General features: G+C 41.5%; 1 protein-coding gene across 5 annotated transcripts in view; it reads right to left on the bottom strand.

Moving 5' to 3' along the window:
* Positions 1–24,626, bottom strand: part of LOC147111847 (paraspeckle component 1-like) — a 116,378-nt gene that overhangs the window by 85,614 nt on the left and 6,138 nt on the right. For 4 of the 5 annotated variants that reach the window (XM_085999152.1, XM_085999153.1, XM_085999149.1 and 1 more), the window contains exons 2-6: positions 16,755–17,056; positions 15,317–15,346; positions 14,580–14,675; positions 7,598–7,794; positions 3,694–3,778 (exon numbers count right to left, since the gene is read on the bottom strand). In XM_085999152.1, the coding sequence (XP_085855278.1) occupies positions 3,694–3,778; positions 7,598–7,794; positions 14,580–14,675; positions 15,317–15,346; positions 16,755–17,056 (710 nt within the window). The remainder of the gene's footprint in view (positions 1–3,693; positions 3,779–7,597; positions 7,795–14,579; positions 14,676–15,316; positions 15,347–16,754; positions 17,057–24,626) is intronic. The other variant, XM_085999150.1, reaches the window with a different exon arrangement.

Genomic DNA, 24,626 nt, shown 5'->3' on the forward strand with positions numbered 1-24,626 from the left:
GATGTGAAAGCCCTTGAGAGGGTGCAGAGGAGATTTACCAGAATGGTTCCGGGGATGGGGAATCTTAGCTACAAGGACAGGTTGGAGAAGCTGGATTTGTTTTCATTAGAGCAAAGCAGGTTGAGGGGTGATTTGATAGAGGTGTACAAGATTATGACGGGTTTGGATAGGCTAGACGGGGAAAGGCTGTTCCCACTAGTTGATGGTACAAGGACATGGGGACACAGATTTAAGGTTTTGGGCAAGAGATACAGGGGAGATGTGAGGAAAAGCTTTTTTACGCAGCAAGTGGTGATGGCCTGGAATTCGCTGCCGACGGAAGTGGTAGAAGAGGAGACACTCAATGTTTTCAAGGGGAGACTGGATAGGCACTTGAGGGAAATAAACTTGCAGGGCTACAGGGATAGAGTGGGGGAATGGAACTGACTGGATTGCTCTACAGAGAGCCGGCACGGACTCGATGGGCCGAATGGCCTCCTTCTGTGTCGTTATGACTCTATGGGGACCGCGCACCTAAAATAAAATGTAGAGGGAACATTTCCCAAGTCCAGGTCGTTTATAAAAATATAATTGACCCTTGGGGAACACCACTGCAAACCATCTCCCAGTCTGAAAAACATCCATCCACCACCACCCTTTGCTTCATGTCACTGTGCAATTTTGTATCCATACCACCACTTTCCCCTTAATTCCATCTTCTTAATAAACCTCTTGTGTGGCACTTTGTTGAATGCCTTCCAAAAGTCCACGTATACAACAGCTAGGGCACTACCTTGATCAGCCCTCTGTTACCTCAAATAATTCAATCAAGTTAGTCAATCAGTCACGATTTACCTTTAACAAATCCATGCTGGCTCTCCTTGATTAACCCATGTCTTTCCAAATGAAAGTTTATTTTTTTCCCCTGATAATGGTTTCCAATAACTTCCCCACCACCAATGTTAGGCTGACTGGCCTGTAGTGCATTTTGCATTTTTCCAGTCAGCGTGGTTCATTTTGTAGTACTCTCGCAGTGAGGTAACGGGTTGAAGTCCTGCTTCAGGACGTGAGTGCATAATCTACGCTGACACTCTGGTGCAGTGCTGGGGTCCTCTCTGCCCACTTTGATGGTTCAGGCGTGTGGTAGAAATCCCATGGTATTATTTAAAGAGGAGGGCTTTGCTCTGGTATCTGGCTAAAATTCCTCTCTCAACCAAGATCAAAGAAAACAGATGAACTTATCATTCATCTCATTGCTGTTTGTTTTGCTCAATCACTGCACTTTGAAAGTACGTATTCCATGGGAAGTATTTGAGCAATGTGATGAGACACTATATAAATGCAAGTTTTTTTTCTGACATATGGGGCTGATTTTCCTCTCCACCTTGCCCAGCACAGGGCAGGCAGTGCACTTTTGCACACACCCAACTTGACCTCGGATGAAGAGGGCCATTTTCCACGTTGAGCTAACAAACAATGGGTGCCAGACGTGACTACCTCCAAATAGGCATACTCCAAATCAGGTAGAGGGAATTTGTGGACTGCTGCAGTCCTTAATGGCCCATGGTTGCTAATTTCCAGGTGTTCTTTTTGGCCTACTGGCTGCTGTCAGAAATAGCAGTCAAATAGCTTCAACACCCAAAGTGCAAGTGAAGAAATGATGCTTCAGTTATATATAGCCTTGGTCAAAACCCAACTGGAGTACTGCGTTCAATTTTAGGCACCGAACCTCAGGAAAGATATACTGCCCTTGGAGCGGGTACAATGCAGAGTCAACAGAATGATACCAAGGCTTAAAAGGTTTATATTATGAAGACAGGTGGATAAACTTGGTTTGTATTCCACTGAGCTTTGAAGGTTGATCTAATCAAAACCTTTAAAATGATAAAGGGATTGATAAAGTAAATACAGAGAAACTATTTACTCTTATGGGGGGGAATCTAGAACAAGGGGGGCACAATCTAAACTTAGAGCTAGGCCATTCAGGAGTGAAATCAGGAAGCACTTTTTCACACAACAGGAAATCAGGAACTCTCCCCAAAAGACTTTGGATGCCGAGTCAATTAAAATTTTCAAGACTGAGATTGATAGATTTTTATTAGCTAAGTGTATCGAGGGATATGGGGCAACAGAGAGTAAATGAAGCCATGATCTAACCAAATGATGAAACAGCCTTGAGAGACTGAATGGCCTACCCCTGTTCCTGTGCCCCTACAGCTAGAGAGCTTTGTTCATTATTTTCAAACAAAAAAAGCCAGTAAGGACACCATTAAGCTGGCTTTGACAAGTTTGCAACGTTAAGTTCAGTCAGGACAACCCTTAGTCCACTATGGAGAAGGCAGTTTCACTCTACTCCCAACAGAACATTCTAATAGTAATTTGTGGAGAAAGAACAGCTTTAATTCATCATGTGAAACAGATCACCAGATTTGAACATGTTTACGTCTTTGGCATGAAGGGAAAAAAGCAAAAGAAATGTATCTCAAATGCAAAGTTAACAGTACCTGAAGAAATGCTTGAGCAATTATATATCAAAGAGGCAGTAATGGTAAGGATTTTGAAAATGTGTATTTTTAATTGGGCTTCACTGTACTATTTAAAATATAGGAACACTTGAAACACAATCCACAGTGAGGTCATTTTTTTTTTTTTTAAAGTTGTGTTTATGAGGGATCTCACTACTGGGTATTTGAATATTTTCCATTTCAAGTAGCACTTAGTCCGTCTAACCTACCCCAACCATGTGCCTCAACCCCAACCTCAAAGCACACCCCATAGGTCAGTTTGCTACACTTTCCATTGTTCACACCATATATCCTCAAGCCTGCCTAAGTGACACTGACATTCAGTACCAAATATGGGGAAGTTTTTGTTGTAAGCCCAAGCCAGCTAGGAACTGGTTTGAGACTGCACCGACTCATTTCAAATGAGACATTTACTTGAATCATATTCTGGTTCTCAATGATGCTGCCAATATACAAAAACGTAAGGAGTAACATTTCTCCCAATAAACACAATTAATTTCAACTCACCGTATCCTATGACTCACGCTGACAAGTATGCACAATGCAGAGCAGAACATGCCATCACTGTACAACACCATAAACTATAACAGTAACATAGCCGTAGTTGTGAATTACAACCGACACTTTGTGCACTACATAAAAAACAGCCAAATCCAAAAATGGAGACTAATACCAAATAGAAAAGACCTCGCGCACCAATTTTATATTGTGAATACATCAAAGTAGAACTGGTCAATTACATGCAGCGAGGACGGAGTGGTTACTGAATTACATTAGCAGGACCTGAAACTTTAGTGTGTGGTGCAGGAACAAGTATTTAGAAAACTGTTCCAAATACATTAATCATTTAAATGGACGAAACAAATCAGCATACAAACTGACATTTACAAATGATCCCAACTGTCGCCAGCATACCAAGGAGGAGAAAAATCTCAATCTATTTACTGAAAATCTAAATGAAGTTTAGTAACAGACACAACCATCGTCCCAATCACTCCCACTTAGATATGTGAAAAACTGATAGGACAGACCATGGCTTCATGGAGATAGCTTGTTAACACAAGTCTCTTCTTCCATTTTAATGTAGACAAAGGGGGGAAAAATTGAAATCCCCACACAAAGCTTCATTGTTTCAGAAATAAGAGAATTCTATAATATACTACATGACCTTGATCCAAACTGCACATACCTCATTTCTATCTGCTTTCGTTTCTGCAGCTCCTGATTTCTCATTTCTTCCAGGCGTCTCAGCTCCTCTTGGCGTCTCATCAAATCTACAAAGAACAATCACTTCTAATTTAAGACTTGTTGCAAAACATAAATTAGATCAACCATTTTTAAAAAGATACCTCTCTTAGGTGTTTGCATTTGACAAGTAGCCATACAATACATGCATTAAATTTCCACTGCTGCTTGATTTCACTCTAGTGCAATGCAATTATATAGCGTACAAACAGAAACTAGTACTTCCAAAATTGCTACATAATTACTAACAACACAAGTAGCATGAAACCATAGCAACCCAAACAACCTGCCAGTAACAATGGTCTTTGCTTGCACCGACCACAAAATATCCCACTCAAAAAAAGTTACGATACCCTACTGGTACATACTTCAAAGAATGCACTCTGAATCCATTTTTGATAGATTTAAAGCAGGAATCAAAGATCCAAGACATAGGTCTCAAATGTATTCCTACATACCCTCAGGTGATCTTCACAATTTGCCCCCACCCCGCTATTTTAAAATCTAAAAAATGACATGGACAGAGCCTGCAAATGTGTAATTGCAAAACATGAGCTCCACAATGACCATCTCACACAAGTGCATATGTGACAACTTCAACAATCACATCAGAAAATTCACAAACAGATCAGATTTTTTCACAAACTGGGGAAAATTAGAAGTAAATTATGTCAGAGGAATATATAGATTTAATAGCACTAAAAGAAACTTGGCAGTTATATTATTTTAGGAAGCACAGAATAAGCAATATAGGGAAAGCTTCCTGTAGAGAGAGGACTGATCTACACAAAAAACATACTTAGACAGAGTTAATATGATTAGAGGTCAAGGATAAAAAAGGATTTGTTACATTAGCATTATTTTACTACAGACTCCTAAACGTGACAGAGAAATGGAAGAAGCAATTTATAGACATAATCACAGATAGAGTAAATGGAGAAAAAGGAATGGAGTTCCTAAACTGTGTGCATGGATCCTTCCTTATCAGTGCGTTAGCGTACTTAAGAGGAGAGGCGTTACTAGATCAATTTATGATTAACAAAGTTGGATAGATGAGTTAAATATGTGCGAGTGCTTCAGGAGTAATAACCATAATATGATGAGGCTTAAGGTCCAAATAGAGTGGGAAAAAGTTAGCACTAAAACAAGGTTTCAGATTGGAATGGGGCACATTTTAGAAAGATAGGTGAGCTAGCGGAGGTGAAGAGAAAAATTGGCACACAGGACTGTAGATCAACAACGGGATATTTTTTAAAAGGAGACTGCAAAGTTGCAGATTAAGTACACATCATTCAAAAAGGAAACAACTTCAAGATTCAAAATGCTGTGGATAAATTAAAATTCAAGTATGGGCATATGGGGTTTACACATATGATAAGAATGAGTGAATGAGAAAATAAGGAAAGTTATGAGAGGAAAAGCCAGGAGGGTGTGTAAGGAGATAATCTTAAAGTAAAGCATTCTTCAAATATATCATTGTTAAATGTGAGGTACGACCCACGGGCAGCGGATAAATTGGATACTTAAGTACTTTGCTTCAGAGAAAGATGTTGGGGAGAAGGTCAACCCTGAATTGGTTAAAAGATGAGATACAGGAAACTTTCTGGTATCCGGCACTGACGGGACCGAGCTGGTGCCGTACCATCAAAACTGCCATAGAAACCAGCGCTAATGTTAAAACATACGGAGCTTTTGAGCTCCGTGTGAATCAACAAACCCTCAACAGCTTCAAAACAGTCGGCCGCAGCTTAAAAGCTAAATAAAGGGAAAGTATTGAGAAATTAGTTAAGCTTAGATAGCAGTGCCCCTAGAAATTATAGTTCAGGGTTCCACTGAGAGTAGATGTGTGATGGAGGACTGGAGAGTGGGTAGTGTGATAATTTTCAAAAAAGGGAGACATAGCTAATCCAGGTAATTACAGGCCAGTTAGTTTAAAATCTGTGGTAGGGAAAATTTTTGAATCTTTAAAAGTTAAATTATTAAATATCTAGATGAAAAAATATACTTTTAAGGGGAATAGGTTGGATGGTATGGAAGAGCAGTGATTAGGGGTTCAAATTCACAAGACATTTAAACTAGAACCTCAAGTGGATAAAGCCACAATAAAGCCAATAGAATACTGGGTATTATGACATGGATTAGAATATTAAAGTCAAGATGTAATGGTGAATCTATATAAAACCTTAGTAAGACCGTAGTTGGAGTACTGCATGCAGTTTTGGACTCCACGCTATAGGAAGGATGTTAAGTCAATAAAGGTACAGTACAGATTCACTAGGATGTTACTTGTTATGAGGAAATACAAATATAAAGACTTGGAAGACTAGGGCTGTTTTTGTTGGAACAGAGATTATGGAGCAATCTGAAAGAGGTGTTTAAAATGATGATGGGATAGGACAGTGTAGATAGAAACAGATAGCTTTCAGTGGATGAGGGTCTAGAATAAAAGGGACATATACGCAAGATTAAATGCAAGAGATTCAGGGCAGAGAAAATAAACTTTTTTTTTTTTTACATGGAGGGTTGTGAGGTTGTGGAATCCACTACTGAAGCTTGTGATTAAAGCAGAGACCATGTCAACATTTAAGAACCGGTTAGATAGTGGTTGAAGGAAAGGAAAATAAAGGGATATGGAGGAAAGGGCAGGCACATGGGATTAGGCTATTGCATATGTGGAGGATAAACACCACCACTTACTATTTGTCCAAACGGCCTGTATCAGTGTTGTAATTTCTATGTAGCTTAACATAATACTACGATAGGATTTGCACCTCATAAGCAATAGTCATGAATCAGTTAAGAAAGCTCACTAAAGTACAAAATACACATTACCCTTTATTCACATTTTTAAACTCCTTACAATCAGCCAATCCAAGTTATTCCCCCCAAATAGGGCTCTGCATTAATCATGACAATTTTTCAGCCTAAGACAAACTAATTTTCAAAAAGATTTCTTTTGACACAAAGGACTCTCTGAATCAAATAGATTTTCTGGATTTGCAAATTATGTGACTTAATTTTACACATTACTGCTTGGAGTTAAGAGACAAAAGTTTGAGAACGATAGGCTTTGCACCTCATAAGCAATAGTCATGAATCAGTTAAGAAAGCTCACTAAAGTACAAAATACAGAAGAGTAAGCCAGAATGCAAGTCAGTGAAACTATAGTAGGCGCAATTAACCTGTTCATAACTTTAAAATGATACTAAACTAGATATGCAGTAGGTTTTATAATTGCTGGTATAGTAGGGAAATAAACACCTAATAACAGTTGAAGGAAATTTAGGAAGAATATAATTTTACACGAGCTGAAAACTCAATATTCATCGTCAAGGTCCAAAAAGGCATCCCCCTCCGATTAGCAAAGGTGGCAATCTGCTCCCAAACTGTTACCAGTGCAAAGTATCATTGTTGAGGATGACAATTCCATTTTTCTGCAAGCACTTTGGGGCAAAAGTGCAGCGCTATTTTCTTTTAACAAAATCTATCTGTCAAGCAAGAGTCATAATAAGCAACCTTTCATAAATTCCAATATCTGAATGAGTAGTGGGAAAATCATGGACACAGGTCAGGTTGCATTAGTTAATCCAGACGTAAGATATGAACGGTTACACCAATAATTTATTTGATTTCCAAAATATTCTACTACACCGCAAGTTATGTCTCCAAAACCAGATTTTGGAAATTCCATAATAACCACCTCAAGATACTAACTTTAAAAAATGTGTGCATTTAAAATGGGACTTCCGAAGATTATTCAATGGTTTATTACCACAGGTTACAAACTACTCCAATTGCTCAATAAATATAATCCATAACCATCTTATAAGTAAAGTACAGTAACTTACCTTGTCTCATAAGCATAAGCTGATGTTCATGACGAGCAGCTTCCATTTCTGCCTCTAGTTTTTGTTTTGCTTCTCTGATGTTTCTATCAACTTGCTCACGCTGTTGCTTTTCCATTTCATCAAGGGCTTTCCACCGAGATGCATATTCAAACTCAAATGTCCCAGGCTGAGCAAAACGTGGTGGCTGCTCCCTTTCCCTAATTCAAGAAAAACATACATTAAGCAAAAATCACCAAACCACTGCATTAATTACAGCCACCTGTAAAATACATGCAGCTTTATACCATATTTAACACGTGGGACATCACAGGTTGTCAGAGCATTATTTCAACATGCTATTTTCAAGCACACTGATATCTTCATTGCCCTCTTAAAGATTCTGCAACAATATGTCCTAGAAGCAACAAGGGGGCATGCCATATTACATGAGTAATGAGCCAGATTTAGTTAACAGCCTAACGGTGCGTGAACATTTATCTAATAGCGATCATAACATGATCGAGTTCAACATAGTGTTTGAAAGGGAGCAACGTGAAACAGCTAAGATTCTAGATTTAGGTAAGGCTAACTTCAAAGCAATGAGACAGAGATTGTCCACAGCAAACTGGGCGAATATGTTAATGGATAAAATGACAGAAGATCAGTGAGAGGTGTTCAAAGAAGAATTTAATGTGATACAGAACCAGTTTATACCCCTAAAGGGGCAAGAGCTCTACTTGTCAAAAAACACAGCCATAGACGACTAAAGGAGGTAAGAGACAACATAAAACTAAAAGAAAAAGCATACAAAAATGCAAATAATAGCACGGATCCTGGCGAATGGGAAAGATATAAAAAACAGCAAAGGGTAACAAAACAAATAGTAAGAGCTACAAAAAGAGAGTGTGAAAAGAAACTTGCAAAACTCAACACCGAAATTTTTTACAATTATATTAGTAAAAAAAGAGGGCGGTCAAGAGCAACGTTGACCCCTTGAAAACTGATAACGATGATATTGTCAATGATAATAAGGAAATGGCGGACATGTTGAATAATTACTTCACGTCAGTACTTACAGTAGAGGAAGGGGATAGCATGCTGGAAGTCCCAAGGAAACCAATATTGAATCAGGGACAGGGAAGGATGTGACTAGTGGTGTCTTGCAGGGATCTGTGTTGGGGCCTAAACTATTCACTCTATTTATTAACGACTTGGATGATGGGATAGAAAGCCACATATCCAAGTTTGCCGATGACACAAAGATATGCAGCACTGTAGATGAAAATTAATGTAAGCAAAATAACAGTAATGAAGAAAGAAATGGCACTAAAGAGTGACAAATCCCCAGGACCAGCTGGTTTTCATTCCAGGGTTTTAAAGGAAGTAGGTGAGCACATTGCAGATGCCTTAACTATAATCTTCCAAAGTTCTCACAATTCAGGAACCATTCCTTTAGATTGGAAAATTGCGTATGTCACTCCGGTATTTAAGAATGGGGAGAGGGGGAAACCAGGAAATTATAGATCAGTTAGCCTAACATCTGTTGTCAGGAAATTACTAGAGTCTATAATTAAGGATAGGGTGACGGAAAGCATAAAATTACAAAGAGATAGTGATAGATTAAGTCTTCTTCTTATCGTGTCCACGGACAGTCTATACATAGCCCAGCCAGAACTGGACACATTTTTGCGCCTTGTTGTTGGATTCGGCAAGATCTGTAACAGTGCAGGGTTCCTCGAACGATGGGCATTGCAGGAGATGTTGCATAGTCTGTGCCTCAGTTCCACATTCACAAGTTGTCGGGCTGGTTGAATATCCCCATTTGCTTAGTGACACCTTTGAGCAACCTACACCGGTCCTAAGTCTGTTAAGGCACTTCCAGGTTGCCCAGTTGCAATTAGCTCCTGGGGGAAGGCTTTCATCAAGTAAAATTTCCAAAGCTAAAAACAGTGGAGGTCCAAAGAAACTTGGGAGTCCAGGTACATAGATCATTAAAATGTCATGAACAGGTACTAAAATAATCAAAAAGTCTAATGGAATGCTGGCCTTAATATCTAGAGGACTAGAATACAGAGGGGTAGAAGTTATGCTACAGCTATACAAAGCCCTGGGTTAGACCACACCTGGAGTACTGTGAGCAGTTCGGGGCACCACACCTTAGGAAGAATATATTGGCCTTGAAGAGGGTGCAGCATAGGTTTACCAGAATGATACCCAGACTCCAGAGCTTAAATTACATGGGGAGATTACACAAACTAGGGTTGTATTCTCTGGAATTTAGAAGGTTAAGAGGTGATTTAATCAAAGTTTTCAAGATATTAAGGGGAACAGATAGGGTAAATAGAGATAAACTATTTCCGCTGGTTGGGGAGTCTAGAATTAGGGCGCATAGTCTAAAAATTAGAGCCAGACCTTTCAGGAGTGAAACAATTCCTCACACAATTGATGCTAGATCAACTGTTAATTTTAAATCCGAGATTGATATAGATTTTTGTTAACCAAAAGGTATTAAGGGATATAGGGCAGAGGCAGGTATATGAAGTTCGGTCACAGATCAGCCATGATCTCATTGAATGGCAGAACAAGCTCGAGTGGCAAAATGACCTACTACTGTTCCTATGTTCCTAACTTTTAATAGTGCAGATGATGGAGACAGGGGAGTTTTTAAATATCAGTTCCTGCAACATATAGTATCATTTCATGATGTAGCAGCTTTTATTTTTTCATATAAAAGTATGATGTTTGTTATATGTTAAAGCATACATGCTTCAACAAAAGCACATCTTTAGAAAATGATTACTGAAATATGCACATTCTGTAATCAGTAGCTAGGCTGCTAATTACTTGTGATATCAAATTCCTCATATTTTCTCTCCAATATATTGCCTTTGACCAAAAGAGTGGGTGAATAACCTGCTCAAGGTCAAACTGAAATTCCACTTCAAAATGGCAAATGCTAACAAATTAACATTCAGGCAGACTATGAATAACCATTTCCAATTTGTGGAACTCTCCATAATCCGCATTCAATGATTGAACACAACATACTGCTTCAACTAAATTAAACCTTTTAAGCTGTAAAACGTTCCAGGTTATGCTCAATGCACAACTTGGAAAAAAGGCTTCAGAATCACAAGAGATCTTATCCCTGTTAGATGGCATAGAATTTGAAAAAAAGCCTGCACAAAAAGTTGTAAGTGAGTATGGTAGTTAGCACTATCTTTACCTCGCTACGATTTCAGTCAACCCTCTGCTGATCGGCTCCTTTCTATCAGAGGCAATAAGGATGGCTGTTATGAAACGTGGAGGTAGTCACATTTATATAGTATTATGTGCTGTATTTATTGCTCTTACTAAGTCGAGTTAAGATACCTTTGATAGGAGTTATTGACTTTCACACCAAGTGCCAAGAATGAAAAGGTGTTCTGATTATATGCAAGGACATCCTTGGCAAGCACAAAATTATTGAGATGTTTGTGGAACAAAATTCTGAGTACTAGTCTTAGAATGCAACTACAATCCCAGCATTATGTTTGTACCTTACTGTTCTCAACCCCAGACTGAGAATTTGTAGCCCTCTAAAACACTAAAGCAAAATAAGAACAAAAGCTTCACATACAACCTGTAGACGTGGAAAGTGATTGAAGAGCATTTTGTTTGGTGAACAAAAACACATAATTTAAATGAATGGCAAACCCCGGTAATGATGCACATTGGCCCGGGATTTGCGGTCGGGATGACTGTGAACTGACAGCGTTTTCCGGCATTCTGCCTTTGAAACTGACCACAACTTCGGGATTTGCCGCATGAGGAGTTGTGGTCCATCACTGACAGCTAGCAATCTGTGCAATCAGCCAAATCATGGAAACTGATGAAAGCTTCGGCCCTTCTGCAGTAAGTACCTTGTTAAATTGCCATCTAAAAGTTAGACGCAAAGGGATTAGGTGTAACTGGGGTTTTAACAGCATTATTACTAGGGTTGCAAAATTCCAGGAATTTTTAAAAGAGGAAACTTTCCATGGGAATTTAGAGTTTTTTTGCACACTGATGGTTTTTGTCTCTGACCCTTATATTATCTTTGTCGTCAAAATAGACTTACTGTTCCAGACAAATAAAAACTTTTTTAGGTTATAATTTTGAACTTTATTGAACCCCCACAAAAAAGACCCATCTAAAATAAAGTAAGAGCGTCAGCTGATTTAGCCTGTAATTTGTCCTTATTTTGTCCCTTTGAGTCTGCTACTCATGAGTCTGCTGAGCCTTCTACTCATCATTGCTCCTCCTGATTCTCTGACTCTGACGTGTCCATTTCCTCCTCTGTCACTGTCTAGCTGTGTGGTGGACACTTCTGTATCTGGCTCAATAAGTTGTAGGTTCGCCCGGATAGCCACCAGTTTCTCCACTCTCTTGTTAGTCAGCCTGTTGCGCACCTTTGTATGCGTATTCCCAAAAAGTGACCAGTTTTGTTCAGAGGCCGCTGATGAAGGTGGGATTTGGAGTATCACCGATACAATGGGTGACAGGGCCTCAGATGCACAAAGTCCCTTCCACCAGGTAGGTGCACTGATATGCTTGCATGATTCCCATATCCCATCCCCATTCCAAAGACCTTGCTTGGTAGAGAACTTTGCCAGACTTCCCAGAACTTTGCCCACGTCCAGATTGAGGTGGCATGAGAGGGTAGAAATCACACTAAGCGCTGTTGATCTGTTCTCCAGAAAGTATTGGTCTCCCAACATGCTTTGGGTCCAGCATGTATGCTGCAGCATGAATCGGCTTGACACAAAATTCTTGACGCGTCTGTATGAATTGAACAATTGCCTTCTCCTCTGCTTTGAGCAGCAGGGATGTGGGTAGGGCAATGCTGATTTGTTCTTTTAAAATCAGCAAAAAGCCTGATAACATGACAAGGCAGCGTCATCTCCTTCAATCTGAGCAATTGCAGATGCTGTTGGTGAGAGCAGTTTAAGGCTGCTAACCACTCTCTCCCAAAACACATCATCCAGCAGTATTTTCTTGATGGTGGTTTCCATATCCCCAGACTGGGATATTGCCATTTGTTGCAGCGACTCCTTACCCTCCAGAAGGTTGTTGTACATTATGACAACACCACCCCATCTAGTGTTGTTGGGCAGCTTCAGTGTGGTGTTCTTGTTCTTTGTAGGTTGCTGCAACTACCTGTTTTCCCCTGACATACTTAACAACTTGCTTGGCTCTCTTGTACAGTGCTTCCATGGTTCTCAAACCCATGATGTCCTTGAGGAGCAGGTTGAGCCCATGAGCTGCGCACCCAATAGACGTAATATGAGGGTAGGCCTCCTCCACTTGAGCCCAATCAGCCTTCATATTCGCAGCATTGTCAGTAACTGCTGCAAAGACCTTTTGTGATCCAAGATCGCCAACGACCGCTTTCAGCTCATCAGCAATGTATGTGCCAGTGTGTCTGTTGTCCTTCGTGTCTGTGCTCTTGAACAACACTGGGATAGTAGTGGAGAACAACACTGGGATAGTAGTGGAGACAATGTAGTTTGATGCCCTCCCCTCATACATTTGACCACCCATCTGAGATAACTGCAACACAGTCTGCCATCTCTATCATTTCTTTGCGCTTTCCTTGGACTCTGTTATACTCAGCCTCCAGCAAATAAGTAGACAAAGCATGTCTGGTGGGAGGACAGTATGCAGGGCGAATAACATTGAAAAATCTCTTCCAGTACACATTGGCTGTGAGCATGAGGGGTGAGCCTGTCGCATATACAGCTCGAGCAAGGCACTCATCTGCATTCTTCTGGCTATGGTTATCCATTGTATCAAAGAACCTTCCAAGTGGGCCAGGAGTTGCTGATGATAAGGAGCCTGATGCTGAATGTGAACCATCATCTTCTTGAACGGAAGCAGAGGAACTCTGGGCTGACTGCTGTGAGTTTTGAGTGAAGTTGTTGCATTTGGGTAAATGTTACTGCATCTTTGCGGCATTCTTCACATATGGCTTTGTACAGTGTTTGCACATGTACACGGTCTTTGCATCTTTAATGCCTGGGGTAAAATGCTTCCACACATTCGGCGGTAAACGTGGCATTGTTCTATGCAGAGAAATAAAGGGCATTCGTCTCAGTGTCGAACTGCGGTCGATCAGCATGATTGCAACAGGTTGAGTAAATTTTTCCTGATGCTCCATGTGATGGAAGCATGACCTATGCACACAGGACACTACATCACCAATAGAGGGAGCTAATCGCTCATCCAACCAATCAGGACACATTTGTTCACAGTCACACACAAAACTTGTAATTATTAAAACAAGTCAAGTAAGAAGATAAACATATATTGATTAAGAAATTCCTTAACAATTAAGATTCCATCTCTGTTCGTAATTTTAAGAGAGGACCTGTGAAAAAAAATTAAAGAAATACAAAAAAAAATATTACGCTAGCATGTGCTTTTTTGGGCAAAATTCCCAAGCTAAACTTCCCGTGGAAAATTTCTGGAAATTTACCGGAAACTTTCCACCCCTTCACAACCCTAATTATTACTGTTAAACAAATGTCAAGGGCCTGGAAAACTCACTTTAATTTTGTGCAGTGTAAAATTTGTCCATTTTAATAAAAAAAAATTAATAAAATTTAAGTTTGTCCATCTTTATTTCAGGTTTGCCTTATCCCCATGCGAGAGCCCCAATCTTTGTTTTGCTCTAACATTTTTAAAAAGTTAGAATTTTAAAGGGCTTACTCACTTCCTTGTTCGCTGTGAGAATTCTGCGTTTCGATTGGCTGCTTAGACAGCCCGTTGACGTACAAGGGGATCCCCATTATATTCCGTTGATTTGAATTGAAGGTTGGAAAATCCAAAGTTCTCGACACAGGGATCGCAAGATCCTTGTGCAAAATGTACTTTGGGGGGCAGTAGCGAATGCCTTTGCTTCATTGATAACTGCAAATTCTGGACAGTCATATTTTGGATGTCATTTGTTATGCCAATTATAAATAAGACATGAAATATTTACTTGTGGTATTGAGTGTTCTTTTGCAGTAGTTTCTCGGGAAGTCCATCTTCATCATCAAACTGTTCCATGGGCTCCACAATAACAGGACGTGGAGAACTGAAAAGTAATGCAACATAGTATTTACAGTAGGAAAAGGCTTACTAATGTTAAGAACTTTTTGAAGCACTTGATGTGGTGTTTATCATTTTCACTGAATATGTGATCTTAATCAAGTTGCATAAAACAGAATGCATTAAAATGTACATTTTTAGAAGGGTTCAACCTGGACAGAATTCTTACGTTCAAGCAGCTGCACCAGACTGTAGGTGAGTATGTACATTGGCCTACATTAACAGAGGAGACCACGTACAAGCACACATACCCACTCCACAATGTTACAATTTACCAATTCAAAATTGTTTCAATACTAGTGAAATCTCCTTTCAGAGATATGCTTATAATAAAAGGTGGCAGGGGAGCTGAAACGTAAAACTAAAAAAGGTAAGTCCTCAGAATGTTTATGATTGAAATAATTGCAAAGTTAAGAAAAGATTTAGAATTTGAGGTTGTACTAATCTATTGCTCGGTCATGATGGTATTCCAATGGAAGGCCCTGAAATCCATAGTTTCTTTCACCCTCTTGGATGCTTATTCATCAGTATCTATTTGTATTTTAGTGATCTGGAAAGTTTGTGGTACTGTATATACAATTATTTACAAAAGTGACACTTTTTTAAAAAACCATGAAGTTCTCTTACTTTGTCGCCTGGTTCGTCATGTTGGAAGTCCTATGGGAACAATAATTGGTTTATTGTCAGGTGATAGTCTATCAATCAAATCTACTTTGAATTTGACCGTGGTTAACCTCAGCATATACTGAGTAATCAGATTTTAAAACCTGTGTGCTGAAATATTACATAGAATTTTATAGCATAGAAACAGGCCATTCAGCCTAACAGGTCTATGCCGGTGTTTATGCTCCACACAAGCCTCCTCCCACCTTACTTCATCTCACCCGATCAGCATATCCTTCTATTCTTTTCTCCCTCACACACTTGTATAGTTTCCCCTTAAATGCATCTATGCTATTCGCCTCAACCACTCCATATGCATATTGTTGGGCATATGAAAAAATGGTCACGAATTGCATACTAAAATAATAGAAGAGTACACATTTTGAGTACAAAAATAAGCCATATTGGGCATCACCAAGTATGCATTTTGCACAAAAACAAAGGTTTTAGCATGATACTAATTTATTGGGTTAAGTTAGTAACCATGCCCAAAGTTTCCATGTAAATAACTTTTTGTCAGTATCTAATGAAAAAAATACATAACTATTTTAATTTATTCTAAATAGGGTTTAGCTTTAAAAATCATTTTTGATACTATTCATTTGTGAAACGTGTGCCAAAGATGCATAATTATTGAATACGGTGACGATTTTTTTGAATTATAATTCACAATGAAGACACTCTGTCAATATGCATGATGTTCAATTTATACACACATTTCTGGTTTTGTGATTACTACCCAATCTCTTAATATGCAAATAGAAAAAGAAGCTTTAAATTTTTGCTTAAGTTTAAAGTTGGGGGGTGTTTATGCAATTATAACCATATAAGACACTTCTTCCCCTCCCCCCACATCCTCCTTTTTTTTGGCTTGGTGGCAATGGAAGTGATTAAAATAAGTATAAAGCCTCTAAAAGAGCAAATCCCTTAAGATTTCCTCAAATATATCAAAGTTTGCATTCAGTAAAGCAACATTATGTTTACCAATCCAAACACCACATAAGTGCTGCCCAGTAAGAAGAAATGACCAGATTTTAGATATATAGAAAAATAAACCTCATTCTATAGCTTAGAAAAAAACAATTCTACTGCAACAGAGGGTCAAAAAATTCCTACAGGTCTGAAGGTCAAATGTAGTGTGTGCAAATGAATTACCATCAGTTCTAGGCCACTACAGATAACTTACTTACTATGGGGCTGTACATTTAAATTGTACAAATTCACGCATCATTTATGAAGTACCCAAGGATCTGAACCTCGAGTCATGTACATTCTGATCAGCTGGAAGGGAAAATGGAGTTGAAACTACATTCAGGCGGCCATCTCTGCAGATCACAGTCGGCTTAGCCAGAATGAAGGTTACACAGCAAGGAGACTTCTGAAAGTGAAGAAAAAGACTTACGATGTCAATAAAAATGCTCCATCTGAGCATCTTTCCAGTGCCTTGCGAGCAGCAGGCTTTGCTGCAAATTCCACGTAACCTTTTCCTGTTGGCTTCCCACGGTCATCAACAACAACTATTGCTCTCTCTACTGGACCAAACTGAGAAAAGGCCTGCTCTAGTAGCTCATTGGAAACCACCGAAGAGAGATTCCTCACAGTCAAAGCAGCTCCATGAGTAGCAAAGCGAATACGTAGAGGTCGATTCCTCAGCACTGTACCATCAAGTTCAGCCTTTGCTATTTCAGCCAACGTTCTGGTTTCCTACATGAAAAAGCATTTAATTTACATTTCAAAATTGATAGCGAGTTAGAAACTTGCAATATTCTGCTACAGAACTTCAATTGCAGTTTCAACAATTTCAGCAGACTTGTTTATTAAAGAGCATCCAACAGTTAAGAGAAAATTTACAACACCGCAAGTGGATTTGCAAAAAAAAAATGAAGATAAACCCTCAGCAAAAATCATTAAGCCACTACAACAATGCAGGGGGACGTTTATATATACTCAGTGTTATGAATCTCATCATCATGAAGAAATGACTCATGAAATAACACTGGATGGCCAGCTGGTGGCGCCGTCCAAGGACTATAAATACTCAGACGTGGGCCCAGCTTTCCCAGGGACATTTTGTAAACAGGAACCAGTGAAAGACAACTAGACCTCCATGTTTTGAAACAAGTTGATTAAAGCCTTGTTTTATACTCAAACCAAGTGCTCAGTAGTCATTTTACATCAATTTAATCAACCTGTTATTGGCTCCACGCTCTGAATGATTCTGGGAAAAGCCAGCTACGACTTCAACAGTAGAAGAGAACTCCGGCATAGTGATCAATCCATCATGGACAAACTATTCAGACCCGCCCGTCTTGACCTGGACCCGAATTCACCTACAACTGCTAAGGTATGGAAACACTGGTATCGTACCTTCCACAACTTCCTCAGGGTGTGTGGTGAGAATATTCCTGATAAATTAGAGATACTTGCCAATTATGTATCTCCTCATGTATTTGACTATATTGAAGACTGTGTAGACTATGACTCAGTTATCCTAATATTACAGCGACTATATGTTAAGGCCCCAAATGAAATTTTTGCTCGGCATCTATTGGCCACAACTCGACAAATCACTTGACGAATTCCTTCAAAAGCTTCGCAAGCTCAGCAAGGATTGTAATCTTAAAGCTGTCACAGCTGAGCAGTACCAAGAGGAGTTAATTCGAGATTCTTTTATTAACGGAATTGCGTCTCCCTTCATACGCCAGCATCTGTTGGAGAATAAAACCCTCGAGTTGCAGGATGCCTATGACCAGGCATGTTCTCTGGACTTAGCAAAGAGGAATGCAGATACCTATCTTTTACCCCATGCACGGGCTGCTGCTATCACTTTCAATGACTCCTTCGATAGGTCTCGGGTGAAAGCCCTCACTGATGATGACTCTAACCTAGCTGAGGACAACCCTACCCTAGAAGCCTTCACTGATGACGACCCTGCTTGGCAATCTGGAAGGAAGTGTTTCTTCTGTGGAGGTGCATTCCACTATAGGAAATTTTGTCCTGCTCGTAACGCAACCTGCAATCATTGCAGTAAGAAAGGTCACTTGTCTAAGGTATGCGAGGAGCGAGGCGGCGGTGGTTTTAAAAGAGCGCCAGAGACCAGGTAGGCCTCAGAGCGGCCCTGCGAGGAGCGAGGCGGCGGTTTTAAAAGAGCGCCAGAGACCAGGTAGGCCTCAGGAGCGGCGAGAGCGGACCTGCAAGGTGGCGGCAGCGGTTTTAAAAGAGCGCCAGAGACCAGGTAGGCCTCAGAGCGTACTAATCTCCAGTCTCCGAACTCAGAGGGAGGGAGAGAAGTAAAAAGTAATCGAAGTGTGACTTCACCAGAAAGCAGGTAAGTGATTGGTTGGTATTTCTCTCTTTTTAAACTTTATCTCTGTGGTTTATAGTTTTTAAGCTCTCTGTGCTGTAGCGGGGACTCTTAGACTGGATATTATGTAATGAGAAAGGAGTAATTAGCAATCTTGTTGTGCGAGGCCCCTTGGGTCGGAGCGATCATAATATGATAGAGTTCTTCATTAAGATGGAGAATGAAATAGTTGACTCAGAGACTAGGGTCCTGAATTTAAATAAAGGAGACTACAATGGTATGAGGTGCGAGTTGGGTAGGATTGATTGGGGAATGTCACTCAAAGGGTTGATGGTGGATGGGCAATGGCAAACATTCAAAGATTGCATGGATGAACTACAGAATTTGTTCATCCCAGTTTGGCATAAAAATAAAACAAAAAAATCTGACTCAACTGTGGCTAACAAGGGAAATTAGGGATAGCATAAAATCCAAGGAGAGGACATATAAATTGGCCAGAAAAAGCAGTAAACCTGAGGATTGGGAACAGTTTAGGATCCAACAAAGGAGGACAAAGGGATTAATTAAGAAAGGGAAAATAGAGTATGAGAGTAAGCTAGCAGGGAACATAAAAACTGACTAAAAGCTTTTATAGATACAAGAGAAAAAGATTGGTGAAGTCAAGCGTGGGTCCCTTGCAGTCAGAATCAGGGGAATTTATAATGGGGAACAAAGAAATACTTTGGTTCTGTCTTCACAAAGGAGGACACAAATAACCTCCCAAAGATGTCAGGGAACATAGGGTCTAATGAAAGGGAGGAACTGATAGAAATCAGTATTTGTAGGGAAATGGTGTTAGGGAAATTGATGGGATTGAGGGCCGATAAATCCCCAGGACCTGATAATCTACATCCTAGGGTACTTAAGGAAGTGGCCCTAGAAATAGTGGATGCATTGCTGGTCATCTTCCAAAATTCGATAGAATCTGGAACAGTACCCCTGGATTGGCAGGTAGCTAATGTTACCCCACTGTTCAAAAAGGGTGGTAGAGAGAAAACGAGGAATTACAGACCGGTAAGCCTGACATCGGTAGTGGGGAAAATGCTGGAGTTCATTATAAAGGATGTAATGGCAAAGCAGTTGGAAAAAAGTGACAGGATCGGACAAAGTCAACATGGCTTTACAAAAGGTAAATTGTGCTTGACTAATCTACTGGAATTCTTTGAGGATGTAACTGGTAAAATAGATAAGGGAGAACCAGTGGATGTGGTGTATTTGGATTTTCAAAAGGCCCTCGATAAGGTCCCGCATAAGAGATTAGCGTGTAAAATTAAGGCACATGGGATTGGGGGCAAGGTATTGACTTGGATAGAGAACTGGTTGGCAGACAGAAAGCAAAGAGTTGGAATAAACGGCTCTTTTTCCGAGTGGCAGGCAGTGACTAGTGGGGTACCGCAGGGATCGGTCCTTGGACCCCAGCTATTCACAATATATATTAATGATCTGGACGAAGGAACTAGATGTAATATCTCCAAGTTTGCAGATGACACAAAGCTGGGTGGGCGTGTGTGCTGTGAGGAGGATGCCAAGAAACTCCAGTATGATTTGGACAGGTTGGGTGATTGGGCAGAAGCATGGCAGATGCAATATAACGTGGATAAATCCACTTTGGTGTCAAAAACAGGAAGGCAGATTATCTAAATGGCAATAGATTGGGAGAAGGGAAAGAGCAACGAGACCTGGGCATCCTTGTGCACCAGTCGCTGAAGGTAAGCATGCAGGTGCAGCAGGCGGTTAAGGCGGCAAATGGTATGTTGGCCTTCGTAGTGAGAGGGTTTGAGTACAGGAACAAGGATGTCTTGCTGCAGTTGTACAGGGCCTTGGTGAGACCACATCTGGAGTATTGTGTGCAGTTTTGGTCGCCTTATCTGAGGAAGGATGTTCTTGCCATGGAAGGAGTGCAGCGAAGATTCACCAGACTGATACCTGGGATGGCAGGAATGACTTATGAGGAGAGATTGGGTCGATTGGGTTTGTACTCGCTGGCGTTTAGAAGAATGAGAGGGGATCTCATCGAAACTTATAAAATTCTAACAGGACTAGACAGACTAGATGCTGGAAGGATGTTCCCGATGGTTGGGGAGTCCAGAACCAGGGGTCACAGTCTAAGGATAAGGGGTAAGCCATTTAGGACAGAGATGAGGAGGAACTTCTTCACCCAGAGAGTGGTGAACCTGTGGAATTCTCTACCACAGAAGGCAGTACAGGCCAATTCAAGAAGGAGCTGGATATATTTCTTGAGGCTAAAGGGATCAAGGGGTATGGGGAGAAAGCAGGGACCGGGAACTGAATTTGGATGATCAGCCATGATCGCATTGAATGGCAGAGCAGGCTCGAGGGGCTGAATGGCCTACTCCTGCTCCTATCTTCTGTGTTTCTATGCCAGTCAAGAGCCTCTGTTAGTAAGAAAGGCAACTTTTCTAAGGTAGATCAGTCGAGAGCCCCGGTTAGTTTTGCAGCTGCTATCTATAAAACTGCTCCTCCCCCAAGAACCACTACTAAGGTTACAGCTGTCAAGGGTAAAACTGCTCCTCTTCCCTTCACAGCTGTTTTTCCCCAAAGTCTGTCTCATGCAGCCACGAAGATTTCGGTAAATAAGACACATTTTGAGTGCACTAATCGACTCATGCAGCTCTGACAGCTTCATTAGTGAGCGGGCTGTCAGTAAGTTAAATCTGCGGACAGGGAAATTGCAATGGCTCCGACGACACTGACCACCAACTCTTCCGGCTTTTGTCTTGTCGACCTTATTCTCAATGGCCGCACTTATTTTTCCACCCGGTTCGGGGTGCTCAAAAACCTATGCAGTGATGTGCTCCTGGGACAGGATTTCCAGAAACAACACAAAAGACTCACTTTCGAGTTTGGAGGGCCAAACCTTACTATTTCCAAAGTACCGTTTTGTGCGCTTTCGGCAGCTTCGCTCAACGAGCCCTCCTTGTTTGCCAATCTTTCCCCCCGATGTAAGCCCAGTCACTAAATCACAACGTTTCAGCCAAGATGATCGATCCTTTATCGAGGCAGAAATCTCTCGCCTTCTAGCTGACGGTATCACTGAGCCATGTTCATCTTCCTGGCGGGCTCAAGTCGTTGTTGTTAAAAATCCTCTGAAGCAACACAAGAAAAGTCTTTGCATCGATTACTCGCAAACTATTAACCAGTATACCGACCTGGATGCCTACCCACTACCACGCATCGATGACATGGTCAATAATCTTGCCAACTACAAGGTATTTTCAACTTTTGATTTAAAGAGCGCATACTATCAAGTACCGTTAAAGAACTCTGACCAAAACTCTACGGCCTTTGAGGCAAATGGTTGGCTTTATCAGTTTTGTCGCCTTCCATTTGGGGTCACCAATGGGGTGGCCGTCTTTCAGCGGGCAATGGATAGCCTAGTCAAACAGGAGAACTTAACGGACACTTTTCCATATCTGGATATCACCATTGCTGGTCATGACCAGAAGGAGCATGATGCCAACCTCCAGAAATTTTTTGATGTTCTCCGTCGTCGCAACTTAAACTAGTCCAAATCTGTGAAATCAGTACCATCAGTCAACATCCTTGGCTACTGGGTGGGCAACGGTGTCATCAAACCGGATCCGGAGTGACTTCGTCCGCTTCAGGAGCTCCCTCCCCCTACAAATCTCGGCTCTCTTCGTCAGGCATTCGGCATATTCGCCTATTATGCGAAGTGGATACCCCACTTCTCCGACAAGATCCAGCCCCTGCTTCACGCAGAGTCATTTCCGTTGGAGGCAATGGCTATTTCAGCTTTCAACCTTCTCAAGCGACAACTGGAAAAAGCCACGCTTCGTTCCATCGATGAAAATCTCCCTTTCGTGCTCAAGTGTGATGCATCGGAGATGGCGATCTCGGCTACCTTGAATCAAGGTGGTCGACCCGTTGCATTTCTGTCCAGAACTTTGCAGGGTAGCGAGCTCCATTATCCTCCTGTCGAGAAGGAGGCTATGGCGATCATCGAAGCTGTATGTAAATTGAGTCATTTTCTCGCTCGTCGCCACACTTCTAACCGATCAGCGCTCCATGGCCTTTATGCTGGATAACTGGAAACGCACTAAGATCAAGTATAACAAAATACAACTCGAGGATGGAATGGAATTGGCCGCCTTTGGCTACACCATACATTATCGACCCGGCAAAGAGAATGTGGCCCCGGATACCCTCACACGTGCATTCTGCTCTTCTATGTCAACTTCGACTCTTACGGATCTTCATACTGACTTATGCCATCCTGGCGTTAACCGTATGTTGCACTTTGTGCGATCTAAAAATTTCCCATTTTCTACGGAAGATGTGAAAAGAACTTGCTCCACCTGTAGAATCTGTGCGGAATTAATACCGCAATTCTTCCATCCATCGGATGGCTCGCTCATACACACTATGCAGCGACTCAGCATTGACTTTAAAGGGCCATTGCCTTCCTCAACGCGAAACACCTACTTACTTACTATGGTGGACGAATATTCATGCTTTTCCTTTGCTTTCCCCTGTCCCAATATGCTTACTTCCACAGTGATCAAATGCCTCGATCAGGTCTTTTCCCTTTGCGGTACGGCCAATTTCATCCACTCTGATCGGGGTCCCTCCTTCATGTCCAGCGAACTCAAAAGTTATCTGTCCCAACAGGGAATCGCCACAAGTAAAACGAGACTGTATCATCCCATCGGTAACACAGGTTGAGAGATACAACGCTATCATATGGAACGCTGTTCGTCTTGCACTGAGGTCACGCAAACTACCAGACCAGCAGTGGGAAACTGTGCTCCCTGACGTGTTGCATTCCATCAGGTCTCTTCTTTCTACGTCCACCAACGTCACTCCTCACGAGCGATTCTTCAGGTTCCAGTGTCGCTCCACTCATGGGGCATCGCTACCGTCACGATTGGCAGCTCCCGGCCCCGTGCTGCTCCAAAGATTCGTCCGATCTTCCAAAAACGATCCCCTCGTCGACTAGGTGGAATTAACAGACGTTAATCCCACATATGCGCACATGTGGTACCCTGATGGCCGGGAGTCCACTGTTTCACTCGGAGATCTGGCTCCCTGTCCAACCGGTCCCACGGACCCAACTGATAGAGGTACCCAAGGTAATGATGACGACACTCTGCGCTCCTTTGAAGATGACGCCCTACCCGAGACATCAAGAGCTCTGCCGGCTACTCCACCAGATCAACTCGGGGAGCCGAGCGCTCCCCATGGGATGGCCACCCGAAGCCAGGACGCCGGTCAATCCCCGACTACCAAACAAGATGAAGCCAGCTCTGCGCCTGTGGGGACCCGCACCCGGAGTCACGATCTCCCCAGTCTCCCTCACGTCGACCAAGGCGACACGGGCCCTGTCGATCTACCAGTACGGATCAAGCGACCCAGGGACCAAGACACAGTCCGGGGAGACGTGCCTTCCAGCCATAAACAAAGATCTAAAAGACTGCGGCTATTCGTGGTCCACCTAATTCATTAGAAGTAAGTCGTTGGGCTTCCAAATCTTTTAGGCAGGAAGAATGTTATGAATCTCATCATCATGAAGAAATGACTCATGAAATAACACTGGACGGCCAGCTGGCGGCACCGTCCAAGGAGTATAAGTACTCTGGCGTGGGCCCAGCTTTCCCAGGGACATTTTGTAAGACAGGAACTAGTGAAGTACAACTGAACCTCCATGTTTTGAAACAAGTTGATTAAAGCCTTGTTTTATACTCAAACCAAGTGCTCAGTAGTCATTTTGCATCACTCAGCAACTCAATGGAAGCCTAAATTCAGGTATGCTGTAGAAATCTCCATGGCAGAAGACGTTGGAAATAATTGTAGGAAGTGGAAACTGGAGCTGGAAGTCATCACTGGGGATCTAGGACTTACTTAAGGCCACTAAGTACAGGCCCTTGTGCTATACAATAGCACCCCGTTCCA

Source organism: Somniosus microcephalus, chromosome 10 (assembly GCF_052327205.1).
Source record: "Somniosus microcephalus isolate GS21.2 chromosome 10, FLI_Smic_1.0, whole genome shotgun sequence".
Classification (NCBI taxonomy): domain Eukaryota; kingdom Metazoa; phylum Chordata; class Chondrichthyes; order Squaliformes; family Somniosidae; genus Somniosus; species Somniosus microcephalus.